Genomic DNA, 23,353 nt, shown 5'->3' with positions numbered 1-23,353 from the left:
TGTATTGAGATACTTCAGGCAGGATTTGTATCAAAGTCATTATTTTGTTATTGTGACAACATGCCACCATCAGCTTGCGCAGTCCTAAATGAAAACGGTTAACAAAAGTGAAGTTTGTTACAAGGCATTGTAGCAACATGCTAAGTGACAGCGTTGGCAGTGAAGAACCTTCCTACCAATTAACACGTCTTGCATTATATTGAGACTCATAAAGTTTGTCTCCACCTGATTTCAATACATTTTTGTTTTGCCTGGTGTCAACTCAAGTTGTTTTATCCATTTCCCTATTTCAAGCTTTGTTTTGTTTAGTGATGAACTAAGTACTGAAACAGTGCTGTAGTATGTGGTAGTTGTGGGTTGGCTGTATTATTCAAGTGCTCCTTTTGTTTTTTCCTGACCCATGTGAACATAGACACCCTCTCTCTCATGACTTCTGTGGGCATAATTGAATTGTGTGCTAATAGCGTAACTGATTCAGATCTGCTTTAAATATTTTTCCTCTGTGAAACCCATTTGTAAAATCTCCCAAATTATAGGTTTAGCATTTCCCTTGTGTTGTTAAATCTCCCTCCCGCTTTTATTTCCTACACAATGCTGTGTACGGTTGTTGGTGCGTGACGTGTTGTTTTCATTATTGTTGGATTTGTTTTGCAGTCGCCTTGGTTTTTCTCTCCTACAAGCACTCCTTATTAGTAATTGGTATTACCTGGAAGTTATATATTAAGTGTAATAATATGTATTACAACATAATACACAGTATATCTAACTATATTCCTTCACAATTTCATCAGAATGTGATTAAAATGCAGTACATTGATGACAAACGGGTTATATACATAATGTATTACACTGCAGTATATGCGTTAAACACTTAACAGAGTTGGCAGCCACGATGCTGCATGCATTGTTGTGGACAGATCCAGCCTCTTTCCCAGTAAGTCTCCACGGCATGAGAGAGTGTGTGACAATGAGTCTGAAACTGTAACATTATAAATGTCAGCGTAGCAGTGCATTGTGTGCACAGTTTATTTCAGGGAAATAAATGCTACTACTAACCAAACTTAGTAGTAGCACCCCTGTATTCAAGGCAGTTATCCTGTCGTTTTAACAGAAAACAATAATTCATTATTGTCCCTACTTAGTAGGTTGTACTTCTTGGGTGAATTTATTTATTTTCAGGTGATTTAATAATTATTGTATTTATAATCAATAAATGAATTCAACAGAACTATTACATCATTTGCCAGACCCCGTAAGACCTTTTCTAAGGCACCATAGAAATGCATTTAATTGCATCATGCAACACCGCACCATAGATATTGCATATTGTATATCACTGGTGGAAGCAGAGTATAGTGTAGAGAACTGCTGTCGTAGTATCAAAGAATTACTGTGGAACCAGTTCTGTCAGGGTTTTTTAAAGGGAAAATTGCTATTTAATTGTTAACACAACCAATTTGTGATGTAAATTACTGTTATTCATTTGTGAAATGGTATTATTATTTTTACTTTGTCAGTTTTAAAGGACAGACAGAGAGGGATGCAAAAAGAGGAGAGACATGGCAACAGTGGCCTCTCTCTTGTTTTTAAGGAGAAGTGGGTGTGGGGTGGTCGGGTTTTGTGTCTCCATTAACAACAGTACACCAAGGACGAGGAGCAGTCATGCAGCATACATGGCCCACTTGCGCAGACATACAATCATACTCTCCCTCACACAAACACAATCGGTGCACTCGTATGCCCCTTGGGTCACTAGGTCAGTCAGGCGTGTAGTAAGAACATTAAAAAGTGCCGCAAAGAAAAGATTGGATCTGAAAAAATTTGATGACGTCAACTTCTATGTTTTCCTAAAATATTGCGTTCACTCTTTTTGGGAGAGTTTGTTTCTCTTTTTCACAGCTGCTTGGAAGTTGTAATTTACATGGCATGTGCAGTTTTTCTGTGAATAAGCAACTCCAACATACCTTGCTCTTTTAGTACAATGCTCAAATGAGCCTGTGCGTTAGATAAACAATGTCCGTCTCACTTTATTTTTAGGGCAGGGTAAAGTCTTAAAAGTGGGAGGGAAGTTTTTTTTTTTTTTTTTTTTACCAAAGACGCCTGTTAACCAAACACTTTTGTGTGTGTGCAATACTTGAGGGTTGTTGGTAATTTCCTGCTGAGGCATTATTCATACGAAACCGTTCAGCTTCGCCTGGGTGTGTGCCTGCCGAAATGCTGCTTCCCCCGTTGCAATATCATACACTCTGTATGTAGCCATGGCAACATTGTAAGCAACACAATGACGCACACTTCTCTGCAACTCCACAACTCTTAATGTTCGTTCTTCAGAGGTTCTCATACAATCAAGATATTACACCCAACCTTCTTCCAAACATTAACAGGAGGAATTGCCCACTGCCACACTTTACCCTCATGGCCTCACCTGCCACCATAACCATACCCCTTACCCTCACCTATACTTTCTTTCAGACCTTGTCACATAATATTAATACCCAGAAATGTTACAACCCCAATACCTCGCTACACGGCATTACAAATAACAGAACACAAATAGATATATGAGTGCAACGACCCCACATACATCTTGACAGACAGGTCATTTGTTTTATCTCTATCTGTAAATACTCTGAAGTCATCAGACCAAAGAGGCTTCTATTTTTTGGGGATTTCTTTGCCTTGCCATTTTGCTGTCATAACAAAGGTCCTGGCCAATCCCCGGCTGCTACACATTATTTATATTTTTAGTACTGGACAATGGTTTGTGTAAAGCTACATGGTAAAACCAAATTAAGACCAAGTGAAACTGCTGGCAAGGCCGAGAAAGAATCAAAACCATTACAATGTGATACTCTAATAGGCAGGGCTTGATACAAAGTCTTGATTTGAGATCACTGATACGTGACTAAAAAAAAGAAAGAAGTAAATCCAGCTTAACTTGGATTTAAGACTTCCAGTCCATTCATTTGAACACAGTTGATTGCAAAGGCCTTCTCCCAGCAGTGCTTCACTACTTTCAGTACAACGTACGATCCAGTGGCTATAAGCCTACTTTTGATAAGAAAATGTGAATGTTCTCACTTTACTAGTGCCTCACAGACTTTCATTGGTCAGCATCCCGGCCAATCTTCCATCTCTATCGTTTGTTCATCTTCTGCCTAAATGGTCAAAGTTACTCCAAAGAGTGTTTTTTATGTAATAATCATGTCTCTATCTAACATACATCAGCAAACAAGTATCGGCGAGCATATTTGCTATTTCTATATATCCATGTGTAATGCCTTACATGGTTCTTCGGGTCACATTCCTGCAATATCAGATGAAATCACGCAGGTTCACCAGAAACCCCCCCCCCCGCCTCAGACTCCAGCGGGGCCTTGTGGTGATGACTTTTTAAATATAAAAAAATCTGTAGACACAGCGATGTTAGTATTTCTCAGGAATGTAGATACTAAAGGATACAAAGTTTACATATTACAATAACAATGGGATATTGTTCACTTAATTAGCAAATCTAGCCCTGCAGTATCTAAAAAAAATCATATTTCCCTATTGTGCAGCCTAACCATTAACCTGGTGTGAATCAATCAAATGATCCTCTGGCAGAACTGTCGGTGCTGCACTCGTAGGCCTGTAAAAGTGGCCACTCTGTTTTCTGCCAGTCTGTATTTACCTGGTTTTCAATCTTGCTCTAATTTACATGATCTCTCTCACCACTCTCAGGACCCGTGTTGAATATGTATGCACAGACAGTTGCTGGTATGCACACACGCAGAGACATTTGTGACTTTATCATTATGTTGCTGTCACAAGCTAAATGCATATGCCGATCTGTGTTCTCTTCAGCTGTCAGGTCCTAGAAGCAGACTGCAAGAAAGCCCATTCCCTATTCTCCATCTCCTTTCTGCATCTTTTAAGTCCGTAATCTCCCTGTGGAATGCTTGTATGTTGTCTGGTGTGTTTTTAAGAGAGTTTGTATCGAGCCACTGTAGGGGCTCGGTCCTTCATAGAAACTTAGAAAACAACAATCTGTGCACCACTCTTAATTTATTTTTTGAATTCACCTTACTTGTAATTAAGCAGTTTACACTTTTGTTTACACCTGTCCCGGGATTACGCATATCCTAACTTGACTACATTTTTGGGAAACTTTACTGTAACCTGAAGTTAGGCAATTGTTTGGACTTCTAATCACTATCAACAATACTATTCTAATTATAGTCTTATGTCTATAGACGATAGTATAGAGTTGAACATGTCGTGAAAAATGACATGGAATTTAAAACATAACACAAATGTTCACAAGCCCTAGTAGTGGTGGATGAAACTTCTCTTTTAGGAGCTCTGGATACTGTAACATCCATTTAGCTGAACTTGCTACTGCTACAAGCCTGCTGCTGTCCCAACCAACTTATGTAAAATTATGTAACTATGTAAAGGTTACTTAACCTGGTGAGGTGTTGGTGGATTAATGTTCACACAAACTGGAGTGAAAGGGAGCCTGTCACATGCACAACTTCATCTAATCCGCACACGGCAGCTGAATTATAATTATATAGTTATAAACATCAAACAAAAAGTTTGTATTTGGTAGATTATTTCTCTATTGTAATAATACTTCTTGGCAATATATTGTGTACCTTTGGAAAGCCTGTTTATTTCCATTTAAAACTGTGCCACATTTGTAAGGAACATGCATTTGTGGGATTAGTAGCACAGCTGAGTAAGTGGGTTGTGGCCATGAACAATTTGCCAATGCCAAACAGACAATTCTGCTGTTGTTTCTAAAGTAATGTGTAACAATAGACAGTTTATTGCACATAACAGCAATTAGATTATTTTATACTTTATTTTGCAGTCACTGACTTATTGTGAGATGCTGTTTATCTGAACATATTTATTATTGATACTGTGGTATTAAATTCAGTGATATCACCTAGTCGTATGAATAACCAAGTAGTACTTAGATCGTCGCTGATGTTTGGCCTTGGTACTCAGATCTGAGACTGCTTCTGAAGGGCTTCATTGCCTTTATGGTTCCCCTCAGACAGAGAGAGAGACAGTCTGGGCTCAAGCACTGTCATTATATTTGTACATGAAACCTATATCGTCAACTGTACTTGTGGGTTGAAAAGCGGAACTTTACACCTACAGTTAGTTGAGTTCACAAATGTTTTTTTTTCTATCTCTAAGGCTGTCTTCCTGATACATCGTATTCAGTTTCCTGTGCGACTACTCACAATCCAGTGTGCCTACTGTCAGCTGTATATTTCCGCTCTGTGGGCTGAATAGCACCACAGTGTCTGAGTTTTTCTACCCCTGTCTGTGTCCACGATAAGGGGCTGTTATTTAACAACAGCTGTCTAAGTGGAAACATCCTTCTCTTGACTGCTCTCCTCATAATCGTAGCACCCTTTTAAGCCAATTAACATGGCAAATTAATTGCACTCAGTAAAGAAAGCATTTTTACCCGTACCCAAATGTACACAAGTTTAATCTAAGAGGCACTGGAAAATGTACACATTATTATCATGTGTATTAGAACATTATATATTTGATATGTATATATATTTTTTTAATAATTACCACGGTTATCGTCATTACCAGTATATTGCAACTTCATGTACCCCTATTTTAATGCCATGTAAGTAGTATCTCAGTAAAGAATGTAACAGAACAAAGCATAATTGGAACAAAAGCTCGCAAGGAGCCAATCTAGCATTAATTGGATCTGCGTTATTTGTATGTAGAATCTGTCTTTAATATTCAAGACATTGTGTAGCATGCATTTAATTTTTAAGTATTAAGTGAAATATTCTCTCTTGCAAAACCTTGCAAAAAAAACAGTCTGGTACTGTTTGGCCTTTTTTTCTTCTTCACTATTTTAACATAAATTAGCTTTATTTTGGGTCATGTGTGAAGATAGTTTTAGGACCGTTGAAAGCGTCTCGGCTGTGCTTCCTAAATTATTGTGTATTATTTATTGTTCCTAAATTAACATTATTGTGAGTAGCCTGACACCTAACAGGCAAGACATGCATCCACATCAACGCAGTCAATGAGGACAAATGCAAACATATGTATTACGATAGACTGATAATGCCACTGTGTAATTTTATTATCTTGTGTTTTACTTGAAATGTGAATCTCACTATTGGAGCAAAATGTCAACATCTGGTGGTCAAAGATAAATAGCAAAATAAAACGTGTTTCACTAGAATTACAAATAATAGCGACAAAGTCAAGGTACAACAGATGTACTGTGGTTAGCAGGTATATTGATGAGTAGATGGTGTCACTTTATGAATAAATATATACTTTATTAAACCCCATGGGGAAATTTGTTGACGGGGTAGCAGCTTACAGACACAAAATCAAATATAAAACAGGGATAAAAAGATATGCAATAATACAAATAGAATAGAATAAAATAAAAATAGCTTGGATGAGAGATATGTACAGCGTATTAATTTAGAAAATCAAATATAAACAGTAGAGAATTGCAAAAATGCTAATTACGTACAGTATGTGTAGTGTATATGAAGTGTAAATAAACATAAACAATAGAATGTGTGTTGAAAGCAGTTTTTCACTATCTTTGTCCATACAGGTTACCAGTAATATGAACCTCAAATAATAGCAAATCTCATTTTTAGAGAATATCATTCCCAGCATCTGTCCGTGTTTAAACGTGACCTAAATGAGATGAAGAAGCAGCACTGCAAGCTGTTACCTATTTTTATCACACATCGCCATTACTAAAATTGTTAAATTTGCTAATATTTTGAAATTTAGACTCCTGAATTGCTTCACCATTTGATAAGATTCTTAAAAGCAGTATTTTTCACATTGTTATATTACATTCAGTTCTGATTATTCGAAGAAGAGACATTTGGCTGTTATTGCTCTGCATGGACAATTCCTCAGGGCCTGTGTTTGACAGGTTTTAAAATGATGCCGTGTGTTGCCTGTGAGGACATTTATGGACATGGCCTGACACCTAGTGACGAAGACATGCAAGTGTATTTCTTATGTATTGGTGCCTCTATCTCCACTTTATAAATCAGTCACTGTTTGACTGCTGATCTCCAAAGCCTCATGTTATTACTAACTACCAGGTCTCTTGATTACTTCAATGTAGATTTTAATTTGCACATGTTAGTTCTCTAGAGATGCATTTAAATGACTAATGCATTGAATTATAACAGTAATTTATTTACAGCGTTTCCTTCCCCATGCTGTGAATCACTCATGAGCCTGTAAACAGTTTCCTGGATCCGTTTCCTGTCATAAAGGATTTCTGTCTAATTGATTCTTTCTCTTTCTCTCCCTCCATCTGCCTCCCCCACTTGTCACTGCTTTTCTCTGCCGTCTGTTTAATTTTTCCTCCCCATCCGTTCCGTTTTGCTCCCTTTCATCCATTCATTTTTCTTGTTTGCAGAAGCTCAAACGCCTGATTCCTGATGAGGTAGGTTTTGTAAATGCTTTCAACCACCACCTGTGTGCTTAACTTGTCCATCTGTCATTGTGGTCTTCGATAAAACGACTCACCATTATCCACTTGTCATGTCACACAAACCTAATCCACCATAACACACATGTTGTTAAGTATCTATGTTTTGTCCTGTGCTTTACTCACGTTGGATGTGCATGCTTTAAAGAAGATGCACACTGATGGCATGAAATGCTTGGCGCACATTGACAGATATTATTCATGAATCTTTATGGATGGGTCACTCTGTCAACATGTGCCAATATTTTATTTTGGCACACACAATGGTTGATCTCCTTGAGTGTTTTTTATTTGGCAGTATAAACACACATTTTGGCAGTTAAACCAGTATTAAGGAAATTTCACATTGTTTGTTAAAATTGAGTCTTATGTTCTGTGCTGTCCAGTGTTGACTGCATGTTAGCATTACAACTTTGTGCGGCAATGTTTGTTGGCAAAAGCGTTTGACGTCTCTAATCCCTACTCACTGTCACACTGTTGAAAGGTTTCTACTATTAAAACATGAAATCCCAAAACTAAAGGAGAAATAATGCTTTGGTATTTTATTACTGTCAAATTATTTAACATTGGTAATAAGAGAGTAGGCCTATCTTCAAACTGTGAGTTGATTAGGGATTGTTACCTTGTTTTGTGGCCTTACAGTAATGGTTACACTTTGTAGTTTTGTTTTCTTCTGTCTGACCTCTTTCCTCTAACATGTGTCATGTTGTCTGCTAATCCAGTTGGAACGTTTCACCAGCATGAGGATAAAAAAGGACAAGGAGAAGCCCGGCCATGTGCCAGGTCAGCGACACTCTTCAGCTGCCAACTATGAGATCAACGCTCAGAGTGCAATACTGCATGATCATTCTGACGAATACGTGCTGGAACTCTTTGAACAGATGCTGGTGAGAGAGACTGTGTGTGTTGTGTGTGTGTGTGTGTGTGTGTGTGTGTGTGTGTGTGTGTGTGTGAGATCTGTTGGAGAATCCATTCTTCATCATCTTCCCTGATCAGCTTTGACAACTTGTACTTGATAAATTACACACACACACAAACTTAATCACTCCCTGATGAAAGACAGTTCATGTAGAATTACCAATACTGTTAAAAAAAAAAAAAAATTCAACAATGCGCCAAATTCAACAATGAAGTAAAAAACTAGTGTATTGCAGCTTTTATTTTGAAGTAATGTTACCAGAAAAATATAACAGCACTCTGGAGCAACGGCAAGTTAACATACATACATATATAGTTTCTAATATATATATATATATATATATATATATATATATATATATATATATATATATATATATATATATATATATATATATATATATATATATATCACAAGATGTTCAGTGCACTTGTTCAAGACAACACCGACTGGACTTTTCTCACTGAGGAAGAAAAACTGACAAAAGAAGGAGTGGTTTGTCCCTCACAGGAACCCTTACTACTTAACAGTACCTGTTTAAAAAAAAATATATATATATATATATATATATAAATATAAAATTGTGAAAGCGTTAACTCTTTCTGTGTTTGCTCCAATTTTGTATGCTTTGATACAAATGTATAGTACTGCCTTACAGCACAAACCTCTTGAGAATGCTGTGTGAAATTCCTGATTGAAAGTGTTTCTTTGTAATGAAGTATATATTCTGCTAGTTATCTTAACACATCAAAACCACCCATGCTCACACTTTTAAACTGAGCATCTGATGCATCTCACTTGGGGCTTTATATTCCGTGCATCCAGTTTTGTAAAGACTTGTTGAAATGCTTTGATTTAGTTCCTCACATTTACTGATACAATATGACTTCCGTTTCTGTATTTTCTGTGATTCATTTCTTAAGTTTACGGATTTGTCGTCATTTGTTCTTCATCTTATCTTTCTTCAGGTGGACATGAACCTGAATGGGGAGAAGCAGCAGCCTCTAAGGGCAAAAGACATTATGATCAAACGAGAGATGGTCTCCCAGTACCTCCACACGTCTAAAGCTGTCAGTACCAAAATAAATATTGCTAATACAATGTGCTGCGAGGAATTTGCCAACATCTTTGTAGGAGATTTGTTCAGACAAATGTGCAGTAAAAAAAGCCTTTCCTTGAATGTGTTTAACCTTTATTTATGAAGTTGGGAAGTTTCCTGGTTCAAGTCAATACTGGATTGTCGAAAACATTATACAAATGCATAATTCTGCACAGCAATCAATAACATTAATTACAACCTGTAAAACGACAAAAATCAATGCAAAACTGAAAGTTATTTGGTCTTTTTTGGTTAGGGTCAAAACCAGAAGGAGAGCACCAAATCAGCCATGATGTACATCCAGGAGTTAAAGTCAGACTACCGAGACGCACAGCTGCTGAGCTGTCTGGAATCTCTGCGAGTCTCCCTGAATAACAACCCTGTCAGGTAATGCACACACATGCAAATACACAGTGCATCCTGTTGTTGAGCGCAAATCTCAAACCTAATCAATACTTGACTGATATTTTATAGTCGCCATGTAACTTGACAGATCGTAAGCCATTTTGCAAGGAAAAATCTCAAAAACTTCTGTATTCTGTTGTTCATAGGTGGTGCATACCTATTTGCATTATGCTTCAGTTGCTTCTACGTAAACAAGCTTTTATTGAATACCGACTTGCAATACATTAAATGGAGATCACTTGTGTGAGGAGATGAAGAATTTGCTTTTTTTGTGTGACCTCTAAAAACAGTTTATACTTCAAGTCCCACTCAGTAATCATTTGACCATATACTTTACAGAGTTTTACAGAGCATGAGATAAAAAAAAAACTATCATACTTGAAAACCGTGACTCCTTTTATTTTAAACATTACAGTATCAGGGAACATTAATAACTAAAGTTTAGTCATCTGGTGATAAATCTACTTTTTCAAAATATCTCTCATTCAATTTGGGGAATATGATATTTTTTTGGACACTGGATCGTGAAATTGTCCATATAAGAGGGTAAAGAGCCTGTATGCTACTTAATTGGCTCCATACAAAACAAATAACAATTGATAATTGTGCCGTTGTAAGGTATGCAATAAAATGTGAAAAAATGTCCAAAGCACAGTGTACTAATCATAAGGTCTTCTCACTTCCAGTTGGTTGCAGAACTTTGGAGACGAGGGGCTCGCCTTGCTGCTGACTCTGCTGAGAAGACTACAGGAGGACAAAGACGAGTACCCGTAAGACTCGATAGATAGATATATGCTTTATTTATCCCCAAGGGGAAATTTGTTGTCATAGGTGTGTGTGTGTGTGTGTGTGTGTGTGTGTACATGCACAATACAATACAAATAACTGTAGAGTGTATTTAGGAAATTCAATTAAATTACGTAAACAGTGTGCAAAATATGTAATATATATATATATATATATATATATATATATATATATATATATATATATATATATATATATATATATATATATATATATATATATATATATATATATATATATATATATACACACACACATACACATACACACACACACACACAATAGAATACAAATAACTGCACTGTGTATTTAAGGACATTCATTAAGTTAAAACAGAGTGTGCAAAGTTTGTGTAGTGTATATGAAGTGTTATGTCTTACTGCAGGTTTTTTTTTTATGCAATGAAATCAACCCGCACTCCCTATGTCTTACTTTATCCGTCTTCTCTGTCATCCACCAACTAGCATGATGGGAGTGAAATGTCAACATGAGATCATTCGCTGTCTAAAAGCCTTTATGAACAACAAGGTAAGAACACTGTCTTCAGTTACACCAAAATACTTGAGATGAAATCCTGTCTTTGTTTGACTGGACATGTTGCCTAATTCTTCCCCTAGAGGGCAGTACTAACTCAATGTGACCATCTTTGGTCCGTTCATTCAAATGAATGCAGTCACTGATAATCTTTGAGTGCTTTTTGTTGGTGTGGTAAAGGGTGTAGCCTTAGATAATTAGTGCAATTCCCATCTAAATGTTCATGTTTAATAATAACTGGCTAGCAATTGAGTATCAATGATGAAGCAAACACTATAAGTTGAACCACACCTTCTTTCTGCAGAAAATACATCTGAAAGGATTTTTTCCTCATTCTGATTTATTCATCCTACTTCCTTTCTCTCCCCTTCAGTACGGTCTAAAATCTATGCTGGAGTCGGATGAGGGGATTCCTCTGCTGGTCAAAGCCATCAACCCTCGCGTGCCTCATATGATGGTAGATGCTGTCAAGCTGCTTTCTGCCATCTCAATATTGGAGCATCCTGAAAACCTGTAAGCATTAGTGAGATGTTGAGACCATGTTTTTGAATATGTTGAACAGAAATAATGACCTTGAACAACCAATTCTTCCCCACAGTTATTTACTATGCTGCATTACATGAAGTTACAGCATTGAACTGTTCCGTCATCAAAAATTAAACAATTGAAAAATAATGTTTTGTTACTCTGTCACCTGTAAGTCGGGTTCCAATAACAGCTGTCAATAAAGCAATAACATGTACTTTTTAATTATTCTTACATGTTTTTCATGGTAAGTTTATATGATGTAACAAGGTGTAGCAGCATTTTACATGATGTGCATAACTCTGTTTTTTGCAGTCATGAGCGTGTTTTGGAGGCCATTACTGAGGAGGCAGAGAGACAGGACATTGAGAGGTTCCAGCCGCTCCTTGCTGGCATGAAAAATCACAACATTGCTCTTAAGGTGCACATGCAGACATACTTCAACAACTATTAATCCCCATGTGTGCTTTTGTTGACAAATGATACCAACCCAGTTGCATTTAATAGCCAGTACAACTCAGTGCAATCTGCAGTGCAAAAATAAATATTGCGATTTGTATTCTAGTTATCATCTATCTGGTTACTCTTAAATTGTGAAGTTGACTGTCGAATGTGTTTTTTGCAGGGTGGCTGCATGCAGCTGATCAATGCCTTGATAAGCCGGGGAGAAGAATTGGACTTCAGGATCCATATTCGCTCTGAACTGCAAAGATTGGGACTCAGAGACATGCTGACGGTACAGAAAACGTTCCCTTTTTAAATTCTTTCAAAGCGACTCTCTAACAACACACATTTGCAAATCCGTACTCTATGTTTTTCTTCTTCTTAATGCCTCTGTCTTGCTGAAACACACTCATACGCAGTGTATAATGTCTCTTAACTGTCCAAACTCGATGTTTGTCACACTCTCCCTGTTATTTTCCCCCTATGCCTTTTCATCTCACCGACTACATCCCATCGCTCTCTCTACAGGAGGTGCGGATGATAGAAAACGAAGAGCTGAGGGTGCAACTCACAGTGTTTGATGAGCAGGCTGAAGATGACTCTGAGGACCTCAAAGCACGTCTTGATGACATCCGCATTGAGATGGAATATCCTTCCACTGGGCAAAATTGTCCCCCTGTAGAAAATGTCTGGGTCCATTTGACCTTGAGAATATATATAACTTGCTTGCTAGTTGTTTTGTCTTGCTTTACAAGTTTGATGAGCATCAGGAACAACCATCATAGTATTTGTTGTTTTATAATGAAAGATTATGTGTGATTCACCCAGGTAGGATACATACTTATATGCATGTTTCCCCTTTATTATGAAAAATAGTCAACAAGGAGCAATATTGACAAAATCAGATTGCTCCTGTCTTCGTTGTTATCAGCCTGACCACTTACCTTCTTCCAAGACAGACTCAAAATGAATATTATAAATATATAAATACTTTTGTCTTGATTTGATAAAGATACATATTCACGGGAATGCAAAGGGAGCTGTTTTTTTTTAAATCACACAACACTGTTCTTGGAAGTCACACTAACAGTGTACAGTGCTCTTGACATGTAGTTATAATTTGTACCACCAGGTGTCTCCCATGGGTAAGAATACAGTTTAAACACAGTCCGCTCAATGAACACTATGGATCTTTTAAAACATATTTGTGTGAGAGAACGGATTGTGTTAGTTGCACAAGACATGTTAAAATGTCAACACATTGTCCCTTTACAACACATATTATTTGATGCTGAACAAGTTTGATTTACTTTTATTTGCCTTTTTTTGTACAAATGACAGTGTTCACTTGTGTTGCTCCAAGTCTTATATGAGTAATATATGCTGAGAAAGTGGGTGTGAGATTATTCAGAGCAGTCACTGATTGGAAGATGTTGTGCATCATTTGGTTTGAACTCTCTCATTGTTAATGTTAGTTAAGCCTTAACTGCTTTTTCTTCAGTGATGTGAGGGAAGTGTTCGATATCCTTGTCAACACTGTGAAGGACTCCAAGGGCGAAACCCACTTCCTGTCCCTGATGCAGCACCTGCTGTTAATTCGCAATGACTATTTGGCCAGGTAGCGCACGCACATAAACACACTCATACATGTCAATACTCTCTCATACATGCATCTGCTCACACATTTTCTTATTAGAGCTGATATGTGGATGTTTTAGGACAAAAGACAACATAGCTACCTACCATGTCCATCATTGTCAATTGGTGGACAAAGAGAATCTAGAATAATGGTAATTGTTCAAATGATTTGAATGATTGGATGCACATGGAAACCTCCATGTAGCAGCTTTATATATATTTTAAAATCATCAAATATAATGTCCAAATAACAAGACTAAGTAAACCTTTTAGATGTAGTTTCTTCCTTTCTTAGATTCCCACTCTTCATCCTCCTCTCGCTCCTTTCAGCCTTGTCCTCCATTTGCTGTTTGTTTTCTCGAGCACCGTTCAAAGGCTGAGAAATTAATACATGCAAAGAAGTCCAATTCCATTTTAATAGAAATGAATGCCATCACCTCTTATCACCAGAAATATGCTAATGTCTCTCCCTGTGTCTTCCAAAGCCCTTGGGGGTTTAGCTAAGGAAACAGAGGAGAAAAGAAGAGAGAATAATTGAATGAAAAGACCAAGGTTAGAATAATAACAAGTCAAGAGTTTATTGTAGCTTATAGTATAGTGTATGCACACATACACATGCATGTTCTCTTTCGCAGTTTAGCGACACAAAAGGGAGGAGCAATGCTTTGCCTTCTTCAATGTCATGGAAAGTAGGCAAAACGCACAACCGCATGTGTAGGCATGCACACATTTTACTTCCCATCTATCTCTCTTTCCAATCTGTCTTTCTCCATCCAGGTGATCCAGTGGAACACAATAGAAGTGGTCTGTGATGGTCTCCATAGAGAGACAGCAGGTGTGGGAGTGAGGAGAGCTATAGAGTGGCAGAAAATATAGCTTGATAATTACAGCGACGAAGAGAGAAAAGAGGTGGAGGGCGGGACAATAAAGAGGAAGAAATTGCAAGTTGAGGTAAATTGCTAGGTAGATGTAGAGAGAATAAGGAGAGACGGACAGGGAAGCGAAGGGTCAGCGTTTGTGTGGGAACGATTGAAAAACTACCTGCTGCTTTGCTCTTTTTACGTTCTGAGTCTTACTGTGTTTCATTCTCAAGTGCAAATGAAGCTCTGAGGAATTTATTTGAATACACAAGTGCACTTATATGAATGGTCATTCAAATGCTTTGCATGCACAGGACTTAATAGATCTAGTTTAAAAGTGCAATGACTTCTGTATATTCTGATAGATTGAAGTGAAATGTATAGAGCCGTAGACTTACCAGCCACCCTTTTTTTTAAATATATTGTTCAAATTTAATTCAGGCTCATGAAGAACGTCAGATTCAGGTTTGAGGAAACGCAAATCTATTTACCTTTTGACTCAGTTTTTTCTGAATGACACTAGATGTCTCTCTCGCTCCACGGAAAAATCCAAGCTTCAGGAGAAAAAAAACACCCTTGAAGTATATTGAAGGAGTGGAATAAGTGTTAGACAAAGGCAGAGTGACTAAGAGAGGCAGGGGAGGCAGGGAGGGAGACAGAATAAATAAAGTATTGAGTTGGTGACTCTGGCAGCATCTAATGGGGTCAGGGAATAAGACACCTCCAAAATTGAGTGTCTGTGTGAAGCTGGCTTGATCAGACATGGGGCGCTGGACATACACCAACACACTCTCAAGAACACAGTTGCACACGATCAATCTTAGTGACAATAAACTCAGACTGTCATGCTCACACAGACAGCCAATCTCAGCTTCAGACAAAGACAAAGTGATAAAGCATGTGTGTTCACACATTTGTCTGAACAAATGAACCAACTTGTTCTTTGTCAGTCCCTCCCTCACATAATGTGCCAAGTTTCTTAATAATGGAGACTAAACTGGTATTAGCTATATTATCATTGAGGACACAACATGCAAAGTATATCGTATCGAGTGACGCGTTCTCTTTTTTTTTACCCTGCACCACATATTAACTCTCATCCATGTTACCCTTTTCATGTTCTCTTCCCCCTGTCCACTTCTTTCTCTCTGTCTTCTAATAACACCTATCTGTACATCTGTCGCTCCCTCCTTCTTGCAGGCCTCAGTACTACAAGTTGATAGACGAGTGTGTTGCTCAGGTCGTGCTTCACAGGAATGGAGCGGACCCTGACTTCAAGTGCCGTAATCTCAGTCTCAACATTGAAGGCTTGATAGGTGAGTTGTTAGAACAGAACACACGTATGATCAAGTATTTAATTTTCCCTCTCCAAGTCTATGCTGAAGGCCTTCTTGCAGCCTTAAAGTATTTTAATTTCAAAGGCATTAAAGACCAAATGAACACAAAATGCATATAGATAAAAATTAATTAATTGACCGCTGTGGCACAGTGCTGTGCAGATCAAAACTTCCAACCATATTTTACTTTGGCCAATCTCTGACACTAGCTATGTTGCTGTTATTATACCTGCTCTCTGTGATTTAACCTCAATTTGCTTGTAATACAAAGTATAATACAATTTGTAACTGTGTTTTAATGTGTAGTGGCTCCAGAATACCACAAGGTAGAGCCACTGAGGGGGTGTATTTGTGTGGGCAGACTTATGCTGCAAGTGTCGCAGTCATAGGTTGGGGGTATAAACTGATCTTTATCAAGAGGATAAAAGCTTTATCTCAAATCAAGCAATTCCACAATACCCCATGATGAAAGTTTGGTTTGATGGCAACTCTCTGGTGTTGTATGTATTAGTATAATAAAAGTGCCACAGTGGTTGCCTCTGTTTAAAGGATAAGGTCACAATTTTTTAAGTCGGTCTTAAAACAATAGCCTGGTGCTCATATGGTCATAAAAACTGTTTTTGCTTGCTGTGATCATTCCTCTCTTTCATACCATCAATTTAAAGATCTTCCCCGAATGCGCTTCCAAACTCGTTCTGTGCCAAAATGTTTATCTAAAGCTAATGTGAGCCTTGAGCAGTTTGAGTTAGTGAAATCAAGTACCTTACAAAGTTAGTCTTTTTAGTACAAAGTTTCCTCTCCGTTAGTAGGCCTCCACTGCAGCTCAGCAGAACAGGGTTGGGCAAACAAAAAAGGGAATTCTAAAAAGACTTTGACTTTTGGAGATACTCAAATACTTCATTTGATTAACTCAGACTGCTAAAGCCTCATATTGGCTTCAGATTACCTTTGGGATACATTTTTGTACAGAATGAGGACTTTCAAGGACTAAGAGGGTCTTTTAATTGCCTCTATGACAAGAGGAATGATTACAGCAAGCTAAAACTGTTTTGACTTGCATATGGGCACCTGACTATAGTTTTAAAGAAAGATTTTTCAGAAGAATTATGAGCCTGTCAACTTAGAGACCATTAGCAAAATGCAGAATCCCTACCAGCTTACTAGAGTAACACAGACTTTTCTAGCTGGATCAAGAAAGTATTACGATGGTTACTGATCCATGTCATTTCCTGTCATCCTCTGTCATACACACATTTTGTTTGATAGAAAAAATAGAGAGAATAGAAAATGTGAAAAAGATGAAATGCTGACTTTTAGTGGAAAGTGGTGCACACAGGTAAATAAGCATGTGCACTTGAGTGACTAAATGTTGACTAGGAAACACCTGCTAACTAAACCAGAGCATAATGGAGGTGCAGGCCATGTCTCAAGAGTTCAATACTCTTTTATGGCAAGTCTCTGTTGCTCACCGCAGGAGGCTCTAATTGCACTGCTTCTAAATGCGTCCTGACACACACACAGGCTGGCTGGCCTCCTTTAAGGCTGCCAGAGTTATTATCGGTGGAAAGCAGCCCAATTCTGCCCTGCATGCATTATTTAGTGTTTTTCTTTGAACTCTGAAATTCAGCACAGTTTTTCCCTACATTCTGGCTCCCTTAGTGCTCTCTATTCGAAGTTTGTCCCATTTAGCCTAGCCACCATGACAGAAGTAACACCCCCACCCCCACTTCCCATCTCCATTACACATCCAATAACCATGTAAACTCATACACAAATGCACACTCTGAAATTGTACGTGGGTTGGCATACTAATGTGAAGTTCTTTCATCTGGCAAAATCTTCTCTTTCATAAAATGGATTTCTCATTTTGTCTCTGCCTTTCTTACGAGCTTATCTAGATAGAAGTAATCCTGCATAGTTTTAACTTATTTTTCCACAATCAATATTTTCAATGCAACTGAAGACTCCTTTTTTTCAACACAATATGTAATATAATTTTCTATTTTTGCTTCTCTTCTATCTCAGCTATCTATCTGTTTGATCCCTCTCCTGGGTATCATGATTAGCTGTCTTTGATCTAGTGACTTTGTGGCATTCATCTTCATGCTAATTAGTTCTTTTACTGCACATGCTCGGCAAGCCCCTAGGCACTGAACCACCTGTAGACCCTGCAATTATTCTGTAAAAGTAACCAGTAGGTCAGTTTGTGTCCTTCTCACCTTGTCCTCTGCCAAGCACAACCTCAGATAATGGATGACTTCCAGGCTGTTATATGGTCTTTTTCTTTTTTCTTTAAAAAAAAACAAACAATTTTATAGAAATTGGTGTAAGATGTGTTTCACATAAAGGGAAATAAGTGAGCACCCACCTCTCTCGCACAGCCACACAGTCAGACAAAGGTGTATGTAGTGTAAGTTTAAAAGGTAATGATGTGTAGAAGCAGCATGCAACAGATGGCATTCTGTTGTAATGGGATGCCGCCACAATCTTCTCTCGGATCTTGAGTTTAAGTAGTGTGATAAGGAAAAAAAATCCGGAGACAGAGAGGATGCATGCTCTGTTTGTATGCATCTATTTGTGGCGGTATGTGGGTGCACAGTATGTGCCAGACTGAAGGGTGCGATGTCTTCACGCCAAGACGTGTGCAGGTGCGCTGTCTGAAACCCTTATCTTACCCAGAACCTTTTTCGCCCTTCTTCTGTCCTCTGTGTGTCCACAGACAACATGGTGGACCAGACCAAGGTAGAAACCAGCGAGGCCAAGGCTGCTGAGCTGGAAAAGAAGGTGAAATACACATTCAGATTGGAAATCCAAAATGCACACACGCATAACAAAAGCATGCCATACCCACAGACTTATTTACATTTCATCCCAGAAGCACACAAGCTATTACAATCATTTGGACACAAAAGAAAATAATATATTGTAAAAGCTATCATTCTCCCCTCACACACAGACACATTTGAATTGTAATTAAATTCTATGTGAGCAGTGTTTGTCTGACATGGGATGACAAATGAGAAAAAAAGGAGGGAGGAGAGTGAGAATGAACATAAACATGTCTGCCAGATAAATACTCTCCCAGAATAGCAAAAAAAAATCAGGCAACACAATCACACAAGGGGGGTAAATGCCTTGATTGCGGTGTGCTGCTGCCCTGATGTTTCTGTCCCGGTGACAGGTTAATCTCAAAAAGGAAGTACCTTCACATGGGATCATATCCATTGAACACATGTACATCGACACAAGCACAAATTAAATGAATACACTTGGATTCATTTCCATTTACCACACATGCACACCATAGTCCTAGTTGTCTATGACGAGGTAATTGCAGGCAGTCTCTTTGGCAGGCATTAGAGATGAGGCTGTCAGGACGTTGACAGTGAGAGTAACGCATCCACTGTCGGCAAATTAAATAGCCGTGTGTGTCTGTGTAGTCATCTGCTGGAATACTCGTATCCTCTTTGTCAAGTGTCCTAGAAGGAAAATACTTGAAAATGTATTAAAGTGAAAAAAATAAAGTTCGGGGAACAAATGTTTCTCTTCTCTTTTTTTATGCATGTAAAGGCTTGAAAATGCAAGTGAGAAGTGAGCTCATACAAGTGCACTGAAGCCTCCTAACTCAATAATTGACAGTAATTTTCAGTGTAAATTATACAATGAAACTGAAAGCACTAGACTGCAGGAAATTGCTTCTACAGGTCTTTGAGATATGGAAACTGCTGCAGTTTTAAGAGCCAGACTAAAAGCGTGTGCCTCCAAGCACTCTTTGTTTCCATTGATAGCTTCAGGTTTTATATTCATGTTGAGTATTTATTTTTTATTAATTTGATTGCAAAATGATTAAGCCTTTGAACGTTGCTCGCTCAACCATACTCCTGTAGTAGTGCCTCTTCTGTATTGTAACAAGACTGTATCCATTCTTTGTTTCTTCCTAAAGTCCACCGCTACACAAATGTTTTCAAGCCACCTAAAAGTCTTCCGAATCCACTATGGGTACTGTAACTAAGTCTGTCTCCATCTATGACTTTTCCCATGTGTATTAGCTGGATGCCGAGTTGACAGCACGCCACGAGTTGCAGGTGGAGCTGAAGAAACTGGAGGGTGACTATGAGCAGAAGCTGCAGGACATGAGCCAAGAGAAGAAACAGCTGGCCACTACTAAGCTGGAGCAAGAAAAGGAGAACCAGGGACTACAACAACAGCTCACCACTCAGCAACAGCAGGTACACACAGACACATACACCCACCAACCTGTCCATATGGTGCTCAATGCCTTTTTTAAATTTAAAATTCAAATAGAAGCTGTTTGTATTTTTTTTGCTCTACACTATTAAGTTAATAAGCTAAATGTGACAACTTCACTCAACAAGTTTAATTAAGGGAATTAATCCTAGTTGTGATCTTGTAAAGTCGTAGAGTGCTACAGTACATGGCTGCCAGCATGCCCCTAGTTTGGGGGAGCGGTACAGGAAAAAAAGCAATGTGCTACTGTGGATGGATTGCGGCGTCAAAATGTATTTTAGCCACCAAAAATAAAGATCTAATCTAATCCAATTCTCTAAACTGGGGGTGTGCCGACTGCCATCTACTGTAGTAGGTAGGTAATACAGAGTATGGATAAGTACCTCATCCCTCATGAAATAAACTGAAATAAAAATTGAGTTGAACTCAGCATGACACTTCCAGAAATCTTTATGGCAAATGTGTAATTTTATACAGAACGTCCATCATTGCTTGATGCCAATGTCAATATAATAGAACCAGAACATTAGGACAGAATCGATAAAACTGGAATCAGATAATTTAATCAGTCTTGTTTAATGCCCTAGAAACACATACAGAAAAAAAACAACTTCTGCTTAAGCTGCAAGAAGTACAATATGTTGATGCTTAGATACATAAAATATTGCAGAGGTCTAAGCACCAAAAAGTTGTCCAACACCCATGCACACTCACACAAACACAGAAGCCCCATGGCCTAAAATGATTTAGCCAACTGCTTGAAAAAGGGAAAAAGAACTAAAACTAAAAGGATATCGTGAGTGTGTGTGTGTGTGCTTATGCTCGTGTTTGTACACTCATACAGTAGGGGGGCAAAGATGAGGATTGTTTAGCTGTCAGCGTCCTGCTGCCACACCAGCTGGACGTTGCCTCACAGTGACACCCAAACTCACAAACACACCAAGTGACCCAGAACAGTCTGCCTCTGTGCATGTGTGCTCACAACCACATCAAGATGTTTGTGTATGTGTGTGTTTCTGTCAGTGAGAGAACTTTAACAGCTTCCAAAATGAGCTTCATCCAAAGTGGCTGATGCCAGCACAGTCACCGTCCCAACACACAAAAGCCCAAACACGCCCATATACACACAGTTGTCCAACATATCAACAGCATCACCATCCAGGCATCAGACACGCTTCCATACTAAGATAGCTCACTTTCTCTGTGTTTGAGGCACTGCCCATCGAAGATTTCTTCACATGTAGAGATCTCTCACTGTTCCTCTGTGTCATGTTGTGCCCAACTCTTTATCTGCTGCTTCACTAAGAAAGCTTTCCTCAGAGGCCCTTCATGTCTGTTACTGTCTTCTTTTCAAAATCCGGGGAAACGACACAAACAATTTGTTACGCAGAGTAAGGACACTCTTTCACATGCACACCATTTACACTTTACACACCTAAGAGGAACACATACAGTAAATACATTTTCAAACATTTCATATCTCATATTGTATATTCCCATTCAAAGCCCTTTTGTAGACCAGTATTAGCAGGCTGACTTAATTGACTTGGACAGTTTTCTCAATAATTGGCGCCTCACTGATGTAAATACTGAGATTAGTATTTCAGTGTTGAATAAAAAATTGATTTCACCCTCATGTCTAATTTAGAAGTTTGTCCTCTTTAAAACTTTTTCTTATGAATTCCTCTGTGGACTTAATTCCCCCCTGTTATGTTTTTCTCTCTGGGCCTTGTCCTCCATTCTCTCCGCATCTCTCCCAAAACTCAAACCTACCCAGGCTTTACTCCATTTCTGTGTTGCTATTCATTGGAAATGGTGGAAATTGCCAAAGCAAAAATGAATGTCAATTCAAGGAACAAACAGCAAACAATATACAATCACGCTAATATAAGTTACCGTACGTTGTGTAAAGATTTCCAGTAGTAGTCCAGAAGTATTTTAATCAATAGTTATTATAACAAACTGTAACCTTACTTCCCTGCAGATTGAAAAGCTGTCAAAAGATCTGGAAGAGGCCAAGGCGAGAGTTGTCACAGTTACTGTTCCTCTGCCACCACCTGCCCCTCCCGTCCCTGGACAAAATGCAGGTATACCCCCTCCACCTCCTCCCCCACCTATGCCAGGTCATGCGGGCATACCTGCTCCTCCACCCCCTCCTCCTTTACCGGGCCAAGCCGGTATTCCTCCTCCGCCTCCCCCACCTCCTTTACCAGGCATGTCAGGACCTCCACCACCTCCCCCCCTCCCTGGCATGCCAGGACCTCCACCACCCCCGCCCCTCCCTGGCATGCCAGGACCGCCACCCCCTCCACCATTACCTGGGATGGGACCACCACCACCACCACCACCGCCTGGTTTTCCCGGTATGCCTCCCCCACCACCGGGCCCAGGTATGCCTCCACCTCCACCATTTGGCATGGGGGGCTGGGCTGTCTCTGTAGCACCCTCACTGCCTTACGGCCTCCAGCCTAAGAAGGACTACAAGCCTGAAGTCCAGCTGAAGAGAGCCAACTGGAGCAAGGTCGGTCCTAAGATAGATGGCTCTAAAAATAATCAGTTTTCAATCAAGTACCTGGTGATGTAAAACTATTGTGGAAAAAACAAATCTGCAATGTCTTATTTACATTTATGTTATCTAGATTATTTGATTTGATGAGACACTTGCCAGATTAAATATCATGCGGCTGTTCTGCTTTTCATAAAACAACGTAAATAATTCTAATGTAATTTACAGTTTATGTATTTTACCGTACTAAGTTTAACAGTACAATTTGAAATAGCTCAGGGTGTTCTTTATTGTGTGCAACAGTGTGAGAGCATTGGAGCTCTAATAGTGAGATTCTGACCTGAAGTGACTTGCATGCATACGTGTATCTCATGACTATGTGCTTCATGTTCTTCTCCACCCTCTCATCTGTGATGGTTAAAACATCAAAACGGCCCTCTGTCTTTCTTTAGCCTAAAGCTACTGTTTAATGGCTTCAGCAGACTTCATCAGCATTTAGCTTCTCTCTCTCTTGCTCT

At 38.8% G+C, this 23,353-nt stretch overlaps 1 protein-coding gene across 2 annotated transcripts in view; it reads left to right on the top strand.

The window, feature by feature from the left end:
- The window catches only part of LOC137792096 (protein diaphanous homolog 1), a 36,317-nt gene that overhangs the window by 11,093 nt on the left and 1,871 nt on the right, over nt 1-23,353 (top strand). The window contains exons 2-16 of one of the 2 annotated variants that reach the window (XM_068587554.1): nt 7,442-7,468; nt 8,236-8,400; nt 9,401-9,502; nt 9,788-9,918; nt 10,623-10,706; nt 11,208-11,271; nt 11,651-11,790; nt 12,118-12,223; nt 12,428-12,538; nt 12,775-12,893; nt 13,748-13,864; nt 15,945-16,060; nt 18,801-18,865; nt 20,131-20,310; nt 22,314-22,850. In XM_068587554.1, the coding sequence (XP_068443655.1) occupies nt 7,442-7,468; nt 8,236-8,400; nt 9,401-9,502; nt 9,788-9,918; nt 10,623-10,706; nt 11,208-11,271; nt 11,651-11,790; nt 12,118-12,223; nt 12,428-12,538; nt 12,775-12,893; nt 13,748-13,864; nt 15,945-16,060; nt 18,801-18,865; nt 20,131-20,310; nt 22,314-22,850 (2,064 nt within the window). The remainder of the gene's footprint in view (nt 1-7,441; nt 7,469-8,235; nt 8,401-9,400; nt 9,503-9,787; nt 9,919-10,622; nt 10,707-11,207; nt 11,272-11,650; nt 11,791-12,117; nt 12,224-12,427; nt 12,539-12,774; nt 12,894-13,747; nt 13,865-15,944; nt 16,061-18,800; nt 18,866-20,130; nt 20,311-22,313; nt 22,851-23,353) is intronic. The other variant, XM_068587563.1, reaches the window with a different exon arrangement.

Source organism: Clinocottus analis, unplaced genomic scaffold (genome assembly GCF_023055335.1).
Source record: "Clinocottus analis isolate CAN_PGR_092001 unplaced genomic scaffold, fCliAna1.0.p SCAF_10, whole genome shotgun sequence".
In the NCBI taxonomy this organism is placed as follows: Eukaryota; Metazoa; Chordata; class Actinopteri; order Perciformes; family Cottidae; genus Clinocottus; species Clinocottus analis.
Note: the sequence above shows the minus strand (reverse complement) of the source record. Positions and strands in the feature narration are given on the sequence as shown.